At 45.0% G+C, this 19739-nt stretch overlaps 1 protein-coding gene across 1 annotated transcript; it reads right to left on the reverse strand.

Annotated features, from left to right (window-relative positions):
- Positions 1-6: 6 nt before the first annotated feature.
- Positions 7-19691, reverse strand: LOC306698347 (uncharacterized protein). The gene is made up of 14 exons (XM_079162613.1): positions 19484-19691; positions 9076-9149; positions 8636-8721; positions 8386-8425; positions 8192-8272; positions 7728-7835; positions 7535-7644; positions 6354-6402; positions 4679-4799; positions 4435-4529; positions 4167-4232; positions 3894-3993; positions 3342-3494; positions 7-3203 (listed from the first exon to the last, which is right to left on the reverse strand). The coding sequence occupies exons 2-14, from the start codon at positions 9139-9141 to the stop codon at positions 1807-1809; spliced, it is 2472 nt and encodes an 823-aa protein (XP_079018739.1). The 5' UTR covers positions 9142-9149; positions 19484-19691; the 3' UTR covers positions 7-1806.
- Between the last annotated feature and the right edge of the window lie 48 nt (positions 19692-19739).

Genomic DNA, 19739 nt, shown 5'->3' on the forward strand with positions numbered 1-19739 from the left:
TAAGGTTCATCTCTTTATAAAACTCAAATAGGTAGTTGCATAAGTGTACATAAGCTTTGGTCTGAGCTCCAGCATCACTGATGTCAGCCAGCTTCATAAAAAGGAGCGGTGATGTACAATTTGGTGGTCACATGACTCGATACTCCAGCAAGCCAGACATACTTGTGTGCAGGTCGAGACTCAAGTTCTTGGGTAAGAATCGCCAAAGAGACCAAAGTTCATGAACAAACCGTAAAACATCTGTTAACATCACGTCTTAAGATAAATGATTTTTTTTTTTAGCAGTAACCTGGAACTCCATTAGAAATCAACTGAATACTTACAGAGAATTGCAAAAGACAAAACCAATGTTAAGACATAGTATATAAACGTAACAATATAAACATGTTTGACTAATAGGTCCTTGTATAGTATGTTATGGCTCAACTTCCGTTTCTTAAGATCTTTTGCTCTGAGCACCAGAGTCTTTGCAATGGCTCTAAAATATACCTGTGCATATGAATTATGTTCTGCTCCGTGACAGTATAGAGCAGTGTAATACGGGGTCTGTCCTCTTATTTCTAAGTCTAGCTTACTATGTACACAATCATAAATAGGCATCATAGGAAGCATTTACGTCATGGTCAGGACGAGTCTTCCCAAAAGCCTCTGTGCTTGAATAAAAGGTCTTCATGTTAGAGCTTGAAGTCAGTTACTGCTGGTCTGTAACATTTCTGACCACCAGATGGCGCTACGCTGTATAAATATTGTGGGCAGGACATTTACTGTAACTCCGTGCTGACAATATGTCACATTCATGAAATCCTGTTAAGTCTTATAGTTACACCATATGAATGAATATATATACATGAAAACAGTACATTATTGCTGTGAAATCAAGTGTCAGACACACGGATACAGAAAACATTTTTTTTAAATTCATCACCCTAACGAGTCCATTTAAAACAAAAAAAGCAGCAAAGTACCCACTGCTATCTGCCGGCGGGTAAAGAAAAGAAGCGAGCGGGCTTCATGTGAATGTCACTATCTTATCTCCACCAGTCACATATTGCACCAAGTCTTTCCTGTTGCTGGTGGTCACACCTTTAGCAATTCTTTAACAGTCTGCATGCAAACTGTGTTGATACAAATTGGTTTAATCAAGTATTGACCTTAAGATACAGTAAAAAAAAAAAAAAGAAATGTTGTATTTTACAGTTTGATATACTGTTAAGATGTGTAAGCCTGCTCACAGTTTACCATAAAAGCAGTAGAAATGTAGAGGCTTTGGGTGCTTCAGCAAAGATGACCTTACTCTGCAGCCTCAAAAGCCCTTGTGTTGATAGCCTCAGGACACTGCGATCAGGTTAAGACACTTCTGATGGAACCAAATGAAACTAACTGGAGATGAAGCGATGGACCGAGAGGTGGTGAGTAAACACACTCACCTTTTGTGCAGCAAACAGTAACAGACAGCAGTTTTAAATACAAGTTTGACACTTAGAAAAGTTTACCAAAAAAAAAAGGTGCAAGTATCACATGCATCTGTACATATCAATGGAAAGAGTCCTTTCAGTCTCTCTCACACACACACACACACACACACACACACACACACACACACACACACACACACACACACACACACACACACACACACACACACACACACACACACACACACACACACACACACACACACACACACACACACACACAAGCTACTGGCCTTTCACCTCTTAAATGGCTTTGAACTAATCAAGCATCAACAGACAGTTTGAATCATATTGGCATAGTCAGTGACGCTTTGAAAAATACGTGGACACTTTAAAAGGTCACTGATTTGGGCAGTTGCTGACCACCTGGAGGCATCCTGCAAAAGTCTGGGCTGGATCGGACCAAGGGCACTCCTACTGCCGACTGTCCTGAGGGCCTGGGGTGGCCTGGGGGAGACCCGGTGTACAACAGTGGTGCTGGGAAAGCAGAACGGTCCCTGGGGCCCCTGGAGAAAGGCTTAGAGTAACCGGGTGAGGTGGCTCTGTGCGTGTCTGAACAGCTGGCAGCACCACACTGGAAGGGAGTGAGTCTGTCAGCAAAATTCGCTGGAGGAGGGGGGATGATGGAGTCCACCACCCAGCTGTCCTCTCCTTCATATTCTGGCTCCTGAGGCAGACTGGGGAGACCGCACAGCGAGGGAGGAATAGGAGAGGGCGAGGGAGGGATGAACACAGGAGGTGGAGGCAGAGGGTGGAGAGCGGCGTCATAATCTCTGCCGGTGGGGCGTGGGGCAATGCTGTGCATGCTGGGAATTTCCTCAGGCGTGGAGCCCAGCAGCCTCTCCAGGAAGCGGTCGTCTTCATCCGCCTCAGAAAGGTTGTCGTACTGGGAGGTGTTGGAGGGTCGTCGGTCTCCAGTGGGCACCGGCACGTAGAGAGAGACCGGGAACTTGGTTGGCTTAGGGGGAGGAAGTCTGGGGGAGGAGGAGGATGTGGCGAAGGCACGGTGAGAGGGAGGCTTTGAGGGAGGAGTTTCTTTCTGTGCGAGATGAAGAGACATGGGTGGTTTTGGCGGTGGCTTCATTTGAGTGACCAGTGGTGAGGCTGAGCGAGGAGAAGGAGAGCGCCGCTGGGTCTCTGAGCCCGTCCCAGTCGCCAGGCAGGGTGAGCCACTATCCAGACGCCTTTGGTCATTCTGCTCAGTGTCAAAGAAAGGTGGAGGTGGCAGCACTGGAAGGTTCAACTCCTCCTCCGTCAGCACAGCAAGAGCTTCCAAACCAGGGGGCTCATAAGGTGGAGGCCAATCCATCGGCTCTTCCTGGGTCTCAGGGTCTCCAGGCTGGCCCTCCTGTTTTCCGACATCTTCGGTCTGGCTAACCTCCGGAAGCGACTCCTTTACACCTCTGTCCAGTCTGACCTCAGCACAGGGTTTGTGTGCTTTCGGAGGTAACGGGGGTGCTCGGCAAGGCCTCAAAGGAGAAGGTGTTCCCTGTGTGTGGACTACAACCGGGTCGGGTGAAGGCAGAGAAGGAGTTCTCGAGTCCTGGGGCTCCGCGGGCGAAGGGGTCTGGTGTAGGGTGATGCTGTCTGCTTGCTGGGCCTCTGCATTGGGTTGGCTGGGGGGCTGCAGATTCACCTTGACCTCCAGAGGAGAGTCAGGCTGCAGAGGCAGAAGGAGAACTGGTCTCTCTTGACCCAGAGGTTTCTTTGGCTGCTCGTCTGACTTGGCTAAAAAAATAAAAGAAAAAAAGGAAAGATAGGGAATATATCAACAAAGGGAAATGTGTTACTTTAGCTTGTAAATGTAGCTTTGAATGTGAATGTAGCTTTATCCCGATAAAAAGAATAAAAAGAAAACAACTGCACCTGGAGGAGGTTGGTCCAGCTTTTTACTGCGGAGTTCAGACATCGCAGCCTGTAACTGTTCAACCACCACATCATCAGGCAGGAAGAAAGAAACAGCTACCTGCTCCTGGAGAAACTCCCTCAGGTCCTCCAATGGAAGCTTCTGCAGGCGCTCTGATTGGACACAGACACGACACAGACAGTTAACTTATGGAATGGGTGATGCTAGTCTACGAGTGATCTCTCTGATATCAACCATGAATAGCAATTATATTGTTAAAAAGACTTCAACACAGGCCTAATTTTAAGACACAAAGTGAAGTGGCCCATCAAAAGAATGCAACTGCGCAGAGGCGATGCTCGTGCAGGCGTCCAATGAAAAGTCAGCTTTTGATTCTTCTCCACAGCAACTGCCCACTTGCATTATGTAAGCCAGTTAGGAGGCAGCCAAGCGAGAGGCAGCATGCGATGTAACACTCGCTGGTATAGCAACAGCAGCCGTGGCTGCATCTGGGCATGAAACTGGTTTGACTTGCTCGGCACGAGAGACAACGTAGTCGTCCTCATACTCACTCTTGTGTAACTTGAGGGTTGTATAAGCCATGGCAGTTAGCGTCTTCTCTCCCTCCATCATGTAGATGTCCCATAAACGCAGGGTGAGGGTGAACGGGGTCTGTTATGTAAGACACACAGCAGCAGATTAAAAATATAATAAAAACAACACCAGATGTTGTTCAAAAGAATATACTGATTAATGAGTTCCAATGCAGAATATGTCTGGCATTAGATACGTACAGGGAAGAAGATTCATGCCGTTTGCATTCTATTGGGAATCAAAATACTCACTCTATCAATGAAGCACTGCAAAAACCATTTGGTGGTGTAGATTCCTGTTGTCATCTGCTCCTTGTCCTGTGGGGCAAGAATTAATGAGGATTAGTCTCTATGGGACGTCACTCCGCATAATCTGTTCCCAGTTATAAATCTCACTTTCCAGTTCCGACTCCTGGCCTTTTATTCAAAATGATGAGAAATGAGCCAAATAAAGTGACCTTAGCCCCACGACATTAGCATGAACAGAAAGCACGAGTCGTACAGATGTACTTTAACTCACCATGTGTTTCTTCAGCTTTGGCAGCATCTTGGAGAGGATCAGCTCATAGTGGGCCTGGAAACGATGCAGCTTGGGAAATCCTGGGATGAAGAACCCTAGCACAGTGAAAAAAAGAAAAAACCTGATATTAACTCTCACACATTTTTGTCCTTTTCAATGAGAAGAGTTTATTATATTCGATATGTCTAATACTATAAGCACTGCTTTGTTTGTGTCGGTCTTCATTTCGTCCTCTGTCCCTCACCATGCATGGCATGCTTGCTGTTGGTGAGGAGCTGGGACAGAGCCCAGAAGGCCTCTTCCTCATTCAGGTACATGAGCAAAATGGCAGCGATCTGACTCATCCCCTGACAGTAGCTCACCTCCTGGGGGGACACATGAGCAGAGACAGGTCCGATTTAACAGGGTGGGCAAATGAGAGGAATTATTCATAATTTAATAGAGCGCACACACACACACACACACACACACACACACACACACACACACACACGAGCGCACCTGAATGTCTGATGTGGTCTGAAGCCAGACTGTGGATGTGTGTGGATACACCGCACACGAGGACCTACTGTACATGCAGCTACAGTATCATGAACACTTTTACCAGAGGTTGTTCAAATATTTACTGAAGCCCAAAATACATTCTCAGTAATGTCATGTCTTCAACTTGAATTAGCGCCAATCTGACTCCACAATGATTTACGCTAAACACGTCGTCCTTGCCAAGCACAGATACACAAAACTAGACAGACACTTGGTATTTGTCCATATTAAGGCTGATTTATTGTGCAGCCAGAAATGGACATTCCAAAGTATCCTTTCAAGGAAATACAGTAAATATAGTCAGAGTTACTCTGAGGTTAAACTACACATTCTCTGCATTCTTCCCCATCATCTCAGAGGCAAAAGGACAAACACACACACACCCCCTCCCTCCCTCTGTCTCTCTCGCTCTCTTCTACTGACCCAGTTTCTCCTGAGCAGTGTGTGAAGAGGGGAAAAGGAAAAAAAGGGAACATGCCCGTTTCCTCTGGCTCATTCACCTCCACCGCACAGGAACCGACGACAGAGCCCAATCCGAAAAACAGACTTGGACCGTGTTCGTGTGCGGGGAGATGTAATGTACTGTACACAAAGCTGTCTCTGAAAAGTAATATTTCTATCCCTACCAGACGGCAGCAATCTGTGCTTACACGAGAATTATCGTATACAGATTAATCCACATGCATACGTTATGACACACATGCATTTACTGTATTTTAGTAAGTACGTGTCGACACGGAGAATTCTCACTTGGTTGTAAAAGCTAGATCTCACCCAACGGAGACAGACTCTGGCTTGTGGTGGAGAAAGTACAGAAGGACTTTAAAGTAGATGCAAGTACTCATCATTATGTGTAACCTCAGCATCCACAGCTGCATTTTACAGCAAAGACTGTTAAGATTACAAATAAAAAGGGTGAAACTGCCTGGTTTGGGCTATTATGACATATCAGTACTTGAGGTGGAACAAAATCATGTCTGTAATTTTTGACGGTGTATCTTAAATCAAGAAAACCAGGCTCTCTTTCCTTGCCTGTTAAATGATAATGTCAAAGGAGAACTTGGCCTCACGATGCGAGTGCTGACTTACGTGTGTGCACTGGTGGTCTGACTGTTACACTGCGTTGCTGTACATTCAGGCAGCACCACATTCATAAATAAAAGATCTCACCAACGGCTATAAACAAGAATGGGAACAGATGGGTTTAGAGTGCTCGGGCTTTACTTTGCTCTATCTAAACTAACGCACTTTAGGAACTGTTGCACCACTGACGTGCTGCTTTTGCTTCGCAGCCAGTGTACACAAGATTCCTCCATGTTATGTAACACACACCGAGCCATACAACTTCCCTTCTGCACACACACAAACACACATACCGTGTTGTAGACAGAGTAAGCTGCTAGTACGTGGAACAGGGCCTGCTGCCTAGAGAGGGAACAGAGAAACCACCAGTTAAAAATGAGGAAGCGGTTCCTTAGCAACAATCGAGCATGTCGAAACAGTGTGTCGGAGTGCAGTGGAGTTTATTCCATTTAAATTCCCGGAGGCCACATGAATAATGATTTCTCAACCACCTAATCCCCAAATTAACTGCATCAATCAGCACAGATGGCTGCAAATGTTTCAGGGAAGGCTGAGGAAGCCTGAATGCATCGTATCATCCTGGTAGCGTTTGTATACATGTGTGGTGTGCGTGTGTGTGTGTGTGTATTTCAGTTGAGAAGTGGCATTAACAAATATAATGTAGACGAGCGAGGATGTCTCCCCTCCAAGCCTCTACGGTAAATACATGTCGTAGAGAGAGAAACAGGAAAGGCAGCTTGAAATAGCTGTCAGTGTCTCGGTGTGAGTGGGACAGCTGTTGACCTGCAGGGAAGGAGTGAGCAGCAAAGCAGGATGGAGCGTTGTTATGGTCTGTTTGGACTCGGTGGCTTTGACTCGAAGGGGAAGTACATTACAAAGAGCACTCTGCCGCACATTCGGTCTGAATTAAACCGACAAGGACAAACCAGTAGCCTTCAGATCACAGTTGTCTCCCACAACTCTGTTCTGAGGCTCATTTAATGTATGTTTAATCTATATTTTTAACATATTAGCATTATATCGATGTGGGCAGTGTTATTATGTACATGTACACTTGATGTCGGTGCACATTTCTGTATGAACACCATTTCCTGTGGGGCTTCATGCACTGACAGGAAGGCTAATAAAACACAAAGGAGGAAACCACCGCTTTGGTTGTGTGCGCTTGTGTGCGTGTGCGTGTGCGTGTGTGTGTGTGTGTGTGTGTGTGTGTGTGTGTGTGTGGCGGGGCTGCCACAAACTGTAAGCCCGACATCACACTCTGCAGAAACTTAAGGGAAAACCTGAACATGGGAGGTGAGAAAGAAAATATAAACAAGAACCTTGGAGACACAAACGGGGTTAAAGACAATTGATATGAAAGCTAACTAAACTGTGTCAATGATTTTACAGGCTAAAGGTCTAATAGCTAATAGAAGTAGTAGTATATGATCCATAGTAACAAGCTTTCTGTTAAGTGAAGCTAAGAACTCACTTGACTCCAAAGCGGTCCATGAACATGATGTGGTTCCTGAAGGTTCTGTTGACGTCCAGGTCGATCTGTTTGATCTCTGCGGAGAAGTTACGAGCCTGCAGCTTCATTCTCTGGGGGATAGAAAAAAAAAAGAATTGGTTATAAAAGCAAATCAGAATGTCACAGGAATAGTCATCCTTTTTAAGAGTCATACCTCATATTTTCCGACGTTATCTTGTTTGACTTTTTCTATGTCCAAAAGCAAGGCCCAGGCCTGGCCTCTCAGCTGCAGGGGGATGCCTTTATATACACGCTTCACCAACTGAAACACATGTGACATATAAACAGACGTGAATGGGGACTCTCTAAACATAAAGAGGCCACAACATCTAGAAGAGAGAGGCAGAAGGTCAAGTATGGATGCTGCTTTATGGGATGCAGCCTTGTTAGCGCTCCGGAACGACAAGGACTCATCACAGGCACTTATGTGCTTCCTTTAACTGTCTAGACCAGAGCGGAGGGGGATGAGGGAATACGCTGTGGTTAAAAAGGGAATGGAAAACAGATTATTAACAGAAGCGGAAATAATACATCAAATAGTTGAGTCGGGAAAAAAAGGGAAGAGAGGGCTAAATTGAAACAGCATGTTGGTGTACCCACCAGTAAGGAGTTACACACCTTTTCACTGTTCCTGTACTTGTCCCACTTCTTCACCATCTTCAGCCATTTTTCCACTCGCTCGATCTCATGATGCTTTTGCTGGTGAGAGGAAAGCCAAACATACATGGGGTCAAACATATGCAAAACGGGCATCAATGCATCACGTGCAAGGTCAAAATGTGAACTTGCTACGCAGCTTAAAAAATAGATACCTTCTCTTCAAGCGCACTGGGAGTCGGCAGCGCTTTCTCACTGGAGCGGAGAAGCAGAGATACACAGCACGTATTAGAAGTATGGACATTGAGAGGATCATCGGAGGTTGGCACCAATACAATGCATCAGCAAAATGTGAGAAAGATAAGAGGAACAGGGACAGATGATATCTATATACAAATAAAGGTGTTCTCCTAGAGTTGAAACGACTGCGAGGAAGCGGTCAGAGCATTAAGTCGGGTAACTTACTGCAGGAAGCCGAAGCGGTCGGTAACCTTATAGATGCTGTAGTCAGCATCCTCCCATGGGTCAATGCGGACACCCTCCTGTCGGCCCTGAAACAACCACATACCATCACTCCCATTATCGCAAAGTAAACAGCTTAGAGGTGACTTACGATGGTGCAAGGCAAACAAACTGTGAAACAGAACAAGTAGAATATAGTGAACTGAGCATACTTTCTGTCATCAAAACTACACTAAACACTGTTTTTTGTCTTATCTTTAACGTGTAGTTCTCTTTTCCTAATGGGTCACTTAAAAGTTTTTGAACTTTCATGAGCTGTGGTACACCACCTGCGCCTGATCTTTGGCAGTGGTTGAAATCAGTCCCAAAGAAACGGCATTATTTTCGATTATCATAAATATTGTCATAGTTAGGTGATGGTATTCCTATGCACATGCACTTACCTTGTCATATTTAGAGATGATTTCAGTGCGTTCCTCTGCTATCAATGTGTCTATGTCCTTCTTCATGTCAAAATCTAGAAGCAGGCAAACAAAAATGGCATTCATAATGATCAGAATTGGCATAAACCGTTTCAATGTGACAATGTGTGCGTATGTGCGTTTATAAGACATTGTAGTTTGGCGAGTTACTGCTGGATGTTGGTGTGGAATATGAAGACATGATCACGTACTTGACTGATAACGGCAGCAAAACCTTTTCTGGGATAGATTACGATTGGACATTTTCTGACTGAACGTATTGTTTTAAGATAGTTGAGTTCATAAAGATGAGAGTGCAGATCAATTACAGATCAGTGCTAAGCTGGAAGGGTTTCCGTGTTACTGAAGAACACTCACATTGTTAAACAGGTCCTGACAGGGCTCTGACCTACAGATGTGAATCCCCTCATGCTAGTGGTGTGTACACAGAACAGCCATCGTTTGAGGTGACGTCATCTTATCCCCCGAGATGAAAAAGACCACACAATGCTCTCCTTCCTGTACCTCTCACCATGAGATCAGCTCATTATTACTAATTTTCTTACTCACCAAACCCCCAAATGGAACAGAAACACATCTGACAAATCATACAAATTGTTGATCTTTAAAAGTAGACACTGTACGCAGCGTGCTGGAGTCTGGCACAGCCACGAGGCCGTCAGCAACTTCCTGTTAGTGTGCCCAGAGCTTCAGCCGACAAAACGCTAGACCTCAGCTCGAGGTCACTGATTCTCAGTGTGAAGTTAGAATTAGTGATGCACTGAACATGATTCGTTTTAGAGTCAATAGTCCGTGTATTGTGTGCCCTTTACAAAGGATGCAGACTTTGAGTCTCTTGGTTAGCAAGCAGTGGTTGAAAAAGAAAACAAAAAAGAACATTTAATACAATTCATAACTGGCTGTTTAGGGCTTTTAGAAATAGTCTGTTCCTCATCTTCCAAATGTGTCTAAATTTCAGATTGTAAAATGAGCAATGTTTATATGGACACGTGTGTTATTCCAAGACCATTTGAGTGTTAATCGAGAGCAGACATAGTAGGCCAGTGGGTCATATAAGGCATGTATAATGAAGGGTGACACAGAGTGACAGTCGTGTCTTTGGGACTCTGTTTCTATAACATGTGAACATCCGTATTGTTACAGACTCATAATACAATACAGAGGCAAGAAAGCGACAGACTGAGCTGAGCCCATGAGGAAAGAAACAGACATCTAACGCCAGAGTCCTTGATGAGACCAGAACCCCCCCCCCTGACCCCAGTCTGGCCCTCTAAGCCTGCCTGGAGCTTGATGAGCTCTGGCAGCGGGCTCGGCTGTTTAGCAGTTGTCAGGGCTGAATAATCCCCCAAGAAAGAACAGCCTCGCCTCTCATTTGCCAGACCAGCATCTCAGAGGGAAGTTTGGATATGAAGAATATGGAACATATTTATGTGGAGATAAAAGAAACAGAGACAAAACCCAACAAAGCCCTTGTCATAATGCTGAAACCTTAAATGCGGGACAGATGACGAAGCTAAGACAATATAAACGAAAGTTACATTTGAAGGGATGATCTATAAACACGTGAAATAAAATATAATCAACAAAATGAATTGCCAGTTGTGAGACTCCAAAATCAACATGATTTATTTCAGAACCATTCATTGACTTTTTGTTTGATAAGGTCTCAGGCTTTAAAAGGAAAACTCTACAGAAGAGCCCAATGCAACAAATGCCATGACTGGGGAATACTTCCACGGACGTCTGACAACATGAGTAGCCGGCTGAGGCCTCAGGCGGTATATGTGTGTCTGAAATGCCTCGCAGCGACAGGTGTGTGTGGCACCTGCCGCCTCACACACACACAGACCCTTTAACGTTTCCCCACAGACCCTTGTGCCGACCACGACGCATATCATGCGACATAATGTTCACCGTGGTGCCAGAACAGTGGGCCAACTGACTGTCGTTGGGCATCAAATTTCAAGATGCAGTTTGTTTAAGAATCATTTATGTTTTGGGTCAGATATTATAGCACTCTGAAACTCTTTAACTACACTGAGGGTGGGAATTTCACTTTATACAAAAGGGTGTGAAGAGGAAAAGAGATGAGCAGAGCACACAGGACAGGGAGTGAGAAGGTGAAGCTTTATTTGATCCTTTTCATCAGGTGCCAAGTCCTTCCGCCATAGAAATCTGACCCCCAGAAGCTCAGCATCCAGTGTTCTCCTTCAAAACAACAGCTGAGCGTCTCGTCTAACAGGTGGCTAGTGAAACCACTCCACCGAGCAAATGGCCTCCGCTGTTCTATGCTTTCCTTTTTACAATTCCCTTTTTCTTTGTTCATCTCAGGTCAAAACTAGTTCGGGTTTTTCTAGGCGTCAGCATATTTTTCTGAACAGCTGAGTAAACAGCTGCAAGGTGGCACCATCAACATGGCTCTAACCTCGTCTATATCCTCTGATCGGGGGAAAGGTCCGCCTAGTAGTACTTTACACATACACACATGTCTGCCGTCACACGGCTTCAAAGTAGAAATGAGGTAAATATCAAGAGTTCAAAGTGATGTCTCAATAACAGAAACGTTAAATAGATGTGAAACGTTGTGTTGAGCTCCTGTTTGCGTCCGCTGATTATTTAAATATATACGGATACTTATAAAGGCCAAACCAATAATTAGGGCAGCTGGTCATCATTATCATAAAATAACCTCTAATTTTCTTTCCCCAGCTACAATTCTTATTTAGTTACATAGTTGTGAGACATAACTAAGCAAAACGTGACTAACGTGAAGGCTCTGGAGGGGCCTTCACGTTAGTCACGTGATTCTGAAAGAGAGGTTTTCATACAAGCTGCACGTGGGGTGTTGTGAAGCGTTTTCAATCGCTAGTGTTCACGGACTGTTGTGCTTCATCTTTAGCTTCCAGCTGCTTACTTCCTGTGTTGAGACTGCTGATTGTATTGTGTTGGGGTCAGGAAGAAAAGGAAACCGGTGACCGGCACTCCTTTAACAACAGGTTCAATAAGAACTGTGACGAGAGTGTGACAACAAAATGGGTCTTACTCCATCCAAGGAAAACCCTTTCCCAGACAAAACTTCAAATAATCCAGACTTGGAGTCAGCAAGAAAGATGTGAGTAATGCCCAAAAGTGGTCAGTTCACATTGACACTGCTGGTATTTTGCTTGTGAGTCACCAACACAGCTGAGGCCCCTCCTCAATGGGCGAGCAATCAAGGGCCTTACATCTTGTGGTTGGTGCAAAGAAATTTCCTTTGAACAGCTATTTTTAAAGAAAAGTGGCTAGTTGGGGTGGGGATTGGGGTGTGAAACTGATGGAAGCGGGAGATAAAAAAAAGGGAGTAAGCAGCAGAGAAGGTTACTGAGTGGGAGAGAGATCTTACAAATACAGTCAAACATCACACCTGAAGACAAATATAGCAAGGAAGAGATTCATTGTAGGTGTAAATTAGATACAGCTTTTAAGTCGTAGACAAGCTGAACCTTTCAGATGAGTCCGGAGACGACACAGACATCACATCTTCTATATCAATCCTTCCACGTCTCTCAAAATGTAGGCGCAGTGAGGCCGAGGTGGTGAGAAAGCGCTACGTGAGCCGGTTCAGACGGTGAGCGCATCGTGGGCCACAGCTGCAGATGGCTAATGCACAATTAATATCCAGCGAAAAGAAAACACATGGCTACATTTTGATAACCTGCTTGCTTACAGGATACAATACTTTGAGCCCGAGGTCTACGTGACATCATTTCCTGTTATGACATAGCGCTCTAAATCTAGCTTGTGTATATAAGTTCTCAGTGCACTGTTAACCACAAACAGCTTGCACAGCGCTCTGAATCCGTGGTGTTAGGCAGAGATGCGGCAGTCAAAACCTCCATTACTGATTTATCACTAAAAAGGTCCGGCCTCGGAATGTATCGCATCTCCCCGCTGTGTTCAGTCATGCTGCGACCCACATGGCCTCAAGTGTCACGGAGAAAGCCAGAAATACTTAAGATTTTCATGAGTCGGAATAATTAGGACAAGTCATTTTATTGCAAAAGACTTAAGGAGGAAACCCCAAAGGCCATTTATTCCTGTTTTAGAGCCAAGTAGGCTAGCTAGCATGTTTCACTGTAATGTAACATTCAGCTGTGTTTGCTTACTCTCTACTCAAATTCACGGTGGTAATAAAGTCACAAACATGTCCTCTTTTACATAAACCTCTACATTTCCTTGTTCAATAATCATCTCTCTTTTGGCCCACGATCAATCTTAATCTGAGCAGCAGTCAGAGAGTTATGGCAGAGGATTATACAAGAGCAAAATCAGAATGACAGCCCGAGATCAGGAAGAGTCTGGCAGTAGTCAACTGTGGAAACTCTGAGTACAGTGAGCTCCACCGGACTGATAGTGAGGGGTGTGTATTTGTGTCTGTGTATCAGCGGGCAGACATCTTGAGCTGAAACTACAACAGGGTGTGGAGAGTTAAACAGAAATAAGTTCTGGTCTTCATCCCACTTACAGGTTTCGCATTAGAACCCCAAGGAACCGATTTACAGTATCTCGGTTTGTGATCAGATTTGATCACATTCACCATAGAGCGTCTTTGTGGTTGGCACTCCGACCCGCTTCCCAAACTGCTGATGGCGTGACGAAGGAGAAGACGACAGATGTTTGGTTCATTTTACCACGGAATGATTAGGCAATGCTGCGTGGTCAGCCAAAGGACGCTCTGGCTCCGAGATCAGACCAGCTCAGGCCATGCACTCATTCAACCTGGTTAACCTCACCGAGCAGAAGCTACTCCCATACTCTGCCTCTGTGTCATTCATCACTACGTCGCACTGCCCTGCACATGAGGAGAGTAACTGAAACTACCACCCGGCAAAATACCATCGGCAACTACGAAAATACCATCGGATTGTGCTTATTCATGAATGAGTGTCCTTAAAGCTTTTGCATTCAATTTTTGTAAATCTAAAATGGAAAATGTTAAATAACGGACACACAGTGCTACATCAAGGGGGTTTCTTGTAGTCTAACAGGCAGAAAACATTATCACATGCCACCCATTAATGTAATTCAGTCCTTTTCTGTCTGTCTCCAGTACACCTAAATCCCATGACGTCTATGTTTCTGTTTGCACATTGTTATATACACACACTCAAGACCATCTTAAGATGTCATAAAACACATTAAATGTAGTACTTTTGCAACCGTGTTGGTAGGTAATCATTTCAGTAATTACTAACACAATTCACTGCAATGAACTTCAAAGAACGCTTTGTAACGCACTCTGTGTGTTACATTACATTAATGCTGTAGGCTCGTGGTGATTGTGGAGAACAAGCATATCGTTCCAGCTCAGAAAAGGGAACGAGGCTTACAAGCGACCACATGGCTCTAATTTCCACATGAAGAAGTCTGAAGTCCCAGATGGCTTCAGAGCTCCAGTTTTAATGAGAGAGGGAGAGAGAAAGAGAGAGAAATGGGGATCGCTCAAAAAGGTGTTTTTTTTTTCTATTTTCAGCAGGAGCACGGTAGCTGTGGAAATATATCAGATGTCCTTTATTGCTGATAAAGTAGCTCATGTCCTGGTTTACATACTCCAGCCACAGACTGCAGTCATGTTCACCCTCAACAGATCTTTTGTTCATTTCCTCTTCACACAACGCTGATTTGGCAGCTGAAAACAAATGGATGTTATAAAAAGGGAGCCCCTCAGAGACTAAGAGTATCACCAAGTCGCCCCGCAGGAAATCTAAGCAGGCTGGTAGGAGATGTGCAACAGCTCGCTCTTTCTTTAAAAGGGATGTATGGAGTCCAGATGGAACTTCAGAGATACAGTTAAACTGATAAACCCGGATAACTGTCCGCTTGAGTAACAATACACAATTGCGAATAACTGGTATAAAAAACACATACCAGGTGTTATCTTGTTTGCCCACAATGATCAATCATGACACATACAGCGAATGACATGCATGTAAAAATAACCCCGACACTTCAATTCCATCAGCCTGCAGACCGTAGAAGGATGCAAATGTTTAAGGCCCATGCGGCCAAACATGTGCTGTGCAGGTGTGATGGTGCATGGACAATGGACAATTGTTGTGCCCTCACTCCTGTGGTTCCTCTCAGGAATTTAACATATAGCGGCTATTGAATCACAGCAAAGCATGGCAAACAGTGGGCTAACCTAATCTACTCTCGACTGGGTTGAAGCGACCACCGACACCGTATATACTAGGAAATCAACTTAGGAAACGGGGAGAGGAACGATACCAAATTAGGCCAATGAGAGAAGACAGCTGGGCAGCCTTGATGGCCAGCCACTACGTCTCCTTAACAAGAGCTTGCTTGTCTTTCTGGCTGTCTGAGCCTCTTTTTCCTCCCGTCTCCCTCCGATTCTTTTGTATGCTGTAGGATTTGTGTTTATTCATAGAAAAAGGGACTGCGTGACCCAATGGGTGAAACATCCAGAGCACAGGGACTGGGGGGAAAAAAAGCACATGGCTGAGAATAGCTTTTTGTCCCCAAGGGGCTTTTCTGTCCTGCTCCACTCTGCATTACCACTGTCGCTCTGCCTTATCGTTTTTTCCCCCCAAAGCTGAGCACATACAACACTCACCATCCCAAACTACCCAACCTTTTCCCGCCATCTTAACAAAAGGAAATAACACGTGGGAACCTGAGGAAGGAGAGCTCTCTATCACCTCACCCTGCATCTGACCCGGCCTGAGAACTGTCTCTGGTCCTTACTGCTGTGTCTAAATATAACAATGACCACACAAAGTTGTAGCCGCTGGAGTCTCAGGCCAGCCAGAGAAGCCTCGTTTCCCAGGGTGGCAGCACATTTTCAAAAGGGGATGGTATGAGGAGGACAGGAATGTCAAGGGAATAGGATTCATAAACACAAAACCACATGACCCTGCTGAGAAAGCCAAATTCTTATAAATGGATCCTCTTGCTTGCAAAGGATTCATAAGAGTCCTAAACCCATCAGTGAAGCCAGAGGAAACACTCATCTAGTTTAAATAACTGGTGCTTTACATTGCAAACAAGCACTGTTCTGTTCTAAAATGTAGAAAATATAACTAATATTTGAATATGAAGTTGAACAACCAATAATGCACGGGGGAAAGTAATGCAGTCTCCCACTTACTGTCATGTTATTTTGAAATTCCATCTTTTAACTCAACGGCCATTTTCAGAAACATCCTTAAAAACTTCCTCCAGCAGTACTAACCTCCGTCACGGCACCGAGATGCCAACGCCACGGTCAACCAGCTCCAGACAACATGAGATCTGATGCAACGCACCACATCACAGCAATGCCAAACTGATTCAATAATTCAAAAAGGTCAACACCTGCTGATCGCTCGTCAAAAGCTCAGCAGAAATGAAGCTATAGGTTCACTGATGCACACATACTGGTTATTTGGTTATCATAGTTTTCATGCTCAAACTATGTTTACAAGCACAGACAGAGGATTATGGAACACTGGAGGGAAATTGTAATTTCGCCGTGATTCAACAACACAAGGAGGTTAAATATACGGCGTAAAAAAACTATCTGAAGCAGCATCTAAAAGAGAGACAATAATAGAGGGGAAATTCCAAATCAGCCTAATTTAGCCTTTATACAAATGCCACAAGACAAACAACTATATGGGCTATTATCCCACAGAGCTATTGCTCATCTCCTCAGTGGTGGGTCTGTTTTCAGCCCGAGTGACCATCTTCAGTCTCAACAGTAGTGTGACCTCAATTTTACTCACGATAGTGTGTTGGGAATAGATTTAGCTAATTGATAGACTATTTCCACTCATGCACTAGCTCCTGCAGAGGCTCACTCTACAGCCCAAATCAATGCAGTGCTGATCCCACGGTCCACACACACACACACACACACACACACACACACACACACACACACACAGGTTTGTGGAACTGGAACTGAAAATAGCACGTAGGTGTGAGTGTGACGACCTGTCCACGTATACCCCTGACTATCACCCAGCCTGTGCTGCGATACGCTCCAGCACCTTGTGACCCCGACCAAAAGAAGAAGAGATATGGAAATGCCATACCTCCAAGACAAGACATCTGGAAAGATAACACTGAACCTCTGAAAGGACATTCCATGAGTCACTCAGCAGGGCTAAAGCCTCTCTGTCTTGTTAATGTTAGCAAAGGGCTTCGGTATCTGGTGCGTTTTGTGACACCCAGCATCGGGCATTTGACGGATATCATAAAGCCCCTATTCAGGCAGACAAAAAGGCCATTGAACCCTCTCCACCGAAATCATATTATCACAATAGAATACAATGAAGGGTGAGAACCACACATGAAAGTCAAATTTGGTCCGATAAGGATAAAACTACTGATTCATATTGAATTGAGCAGTTTTGTTAACCAAACTAAACCTTAACATATAATTTACAAAACCGCTGCAATGCTTTCATCCAGGAAATAAATATGTCAATGCTTTTGATGCATCAGGCAGTGAGATAAGTGGTGATTTACATTATGAAAATGAGAAGAAAACAACGTATTCACAAACTCTGAGAGTACGCTGCTGACTGAGGCCCATTCACAGGCATACAAACAAAATAATGGCTCACATGCTCTGCCTCACACGTGGCTCACATCCTGTTGGCATGAGCGAGGGCAGTCAGATCATTGTTCAAGAGCACATTCAAGTCCCTGAAAGCCTTCTACACGTTACAGTTAAAATCACACACACACACTCCGACAAAGCAAAACGTTTTCAAGGCTTTTCTTTGATTTGGCGATGAAGAAATATACATCAAGAAGAACGTGATTATAAATACACTGATCCAATAAGAACTTTAGGGGAACAGATGTTGTATATCAAACCACGATTTTTGAAAGGCACTAGTTGGAGCATCGCATTAAAACTGAGGTTCAGTCGACTCATTGGGACTTGATCTCTCAGATCACAAATCAAACCATCGGACACCAGCAGCACCGCGGAGCAGAGAGAGGTACGCGATGCAGGAGGAAGGAGATGCCGAGGGACGGGTGGATGACGGCCCGGTCACATGCTACGCATCACATCACACTGAAGCACACCAGCAGTGCTGTCACCTTTCCGGCGTGGAGCTTCCTCCTCAAACCACAAGCAGAGTGTCACACCCTGAAGGCTGAACATAGCAACAATAAGACTGATGTAGACTGATTTGTTCATGAGATTAGATCCTGTGCACCCATAAGCATTGGACTGCAGACATGCATGTGCACAAACACAAACAAACATGAATCTGTCGCCTTCCCTATGCCGTCACAAACAATGATGAGGCACCCCAATTAATGACTGTGCATATCTAAATGTTGGCTAGAGATAATGTGCACTTGCATTAGCGACATGCACATCTGCTGCATTACACTGAAAACATAAACACAATGAGAGAGGGGGGGGGGGGGGGGGGGGGGGGTGTGAGAGCTAAATCCTGCTGGAGATCTTTCACTCAGTGTGTCTGTAACCTCCCCCACTCCACGTATGAACCAGTGAGACGCCCAGTTAACCTTTCAAAAAGGGGGACCACGCATGGCATGACATGACACACACAGACCAGTGACTGACTGGTTGGACGCTGGAGCATCTGTGGGCTGTGTTGGGTGAAATCCTGCTCGCTCCAATGACGAGAACCGTGTTTCCTTTTAGTATTAAATGCATTATCTCGATCAACAAGGACAGTTCCTGATTCTGACACTTGCCTCACACTTGCTACGTGCAAGCCTACGTTCAAAATGCGGAACTTAACGGATGTTCAAGACTGAAACACACAGAGAGAGAGAGAGACTCTGCTTCATACGAAGACGTCACAAACACACGCGGTTTGTTAAGAGTGGGTAACCAGAAAACAGAGGACAGAGAAGCGGATCCCATCGTGGACACATATCTCGCAATCCTAGCCGGAGTTTATATGCGGTTTAAATTCTGGAGAGCCCGTGAAGAGTGACGCAAAATCAGAAATCCCCCGAGAGAAGCACTCGGTCACTGTTCTTACCACATGAGGTAGCCTCGCAATCTACTCTTACAGTAACATGAATCGGTTCCTACAAACAAACAAAAACACCAGCATACATCTCCATTTCTATAAATCACGTGCACACGGGGAGACCATCGCTATCCAGAGCTGTCCACGCAATAATAACGTGAGGTATATGGCTCCGGATACTGGTTTGTAGAGGATTAGGCAAGTTGTAAAAACACAAAAAAAGGACAAAATAAAGACATTTAGGCGACAGGTACTCTGTGGCCACTCACGTCCGAGCAGTTTCCAGGGCTAAGTACTGTCCAGTGAGTGACGAGTAAACAGTATAGCAGAGACAGTAATGTTCCGTCGTCGCTGCTTACCTTTTGGAGAGACTTCCCTTCTTCTGCTGTGCTGTACCTACAACTAGACACTAAATGCACTATTCTCATTATCTCCCTCGCTATGCAGGGGAGCACGTCACCGAAACACTGACAGCAACACCACCGTGCTGAAGACTCGTCCCCGACTGTCGACGAGCGTCGCTGATATCGTTGCTGGTCAAACGGACGCACCCCCTCGTCCAGGTCCACATGCCGCGAGCTGGGCTGTCGCTGTCTGGCGAGGCGGCACACCAGT

This window comes from Pholis gunnellus (assembly GCF_910591455.1).
Source record: "Pholis gunnellus genome assembly, chromosome: 7".
In the NCBI taxonomy this organism is placed as follows: Eukaryota; Metazoa; Chordata; class Actinopteri; order Perciformes; family Pholidae; genus Pholis; species Pholis gunnellus.

What these genes read in the sequence shown, in the direction of transcription:
- LOC306698347 (XM_079162613.1), bottom strand. Translation starts at nt 9,141, where the DNA reads ATGAAGAAGGACATAGACACATTGATAGCAGAGGAACGCACTGAAATC. An exon ending in ATAACGTCGGAAAATATGAG is followed by an intron (nt 7,645 to 7,727) that starts GTATGACTCTTA and finishes TCTATCCCCCAG; the next exon opens with AGAATGAAGCTGCAGGCTCG. An exon ending in CAAAGCTGAAGAAACACATG is followed by an intron (nt 4,233 to 4,434) that starts GTGAGTTAAAGT and finishes CTTGCCCCACAG; the next exon opens with GACAAGGAGCAGATGACAAC.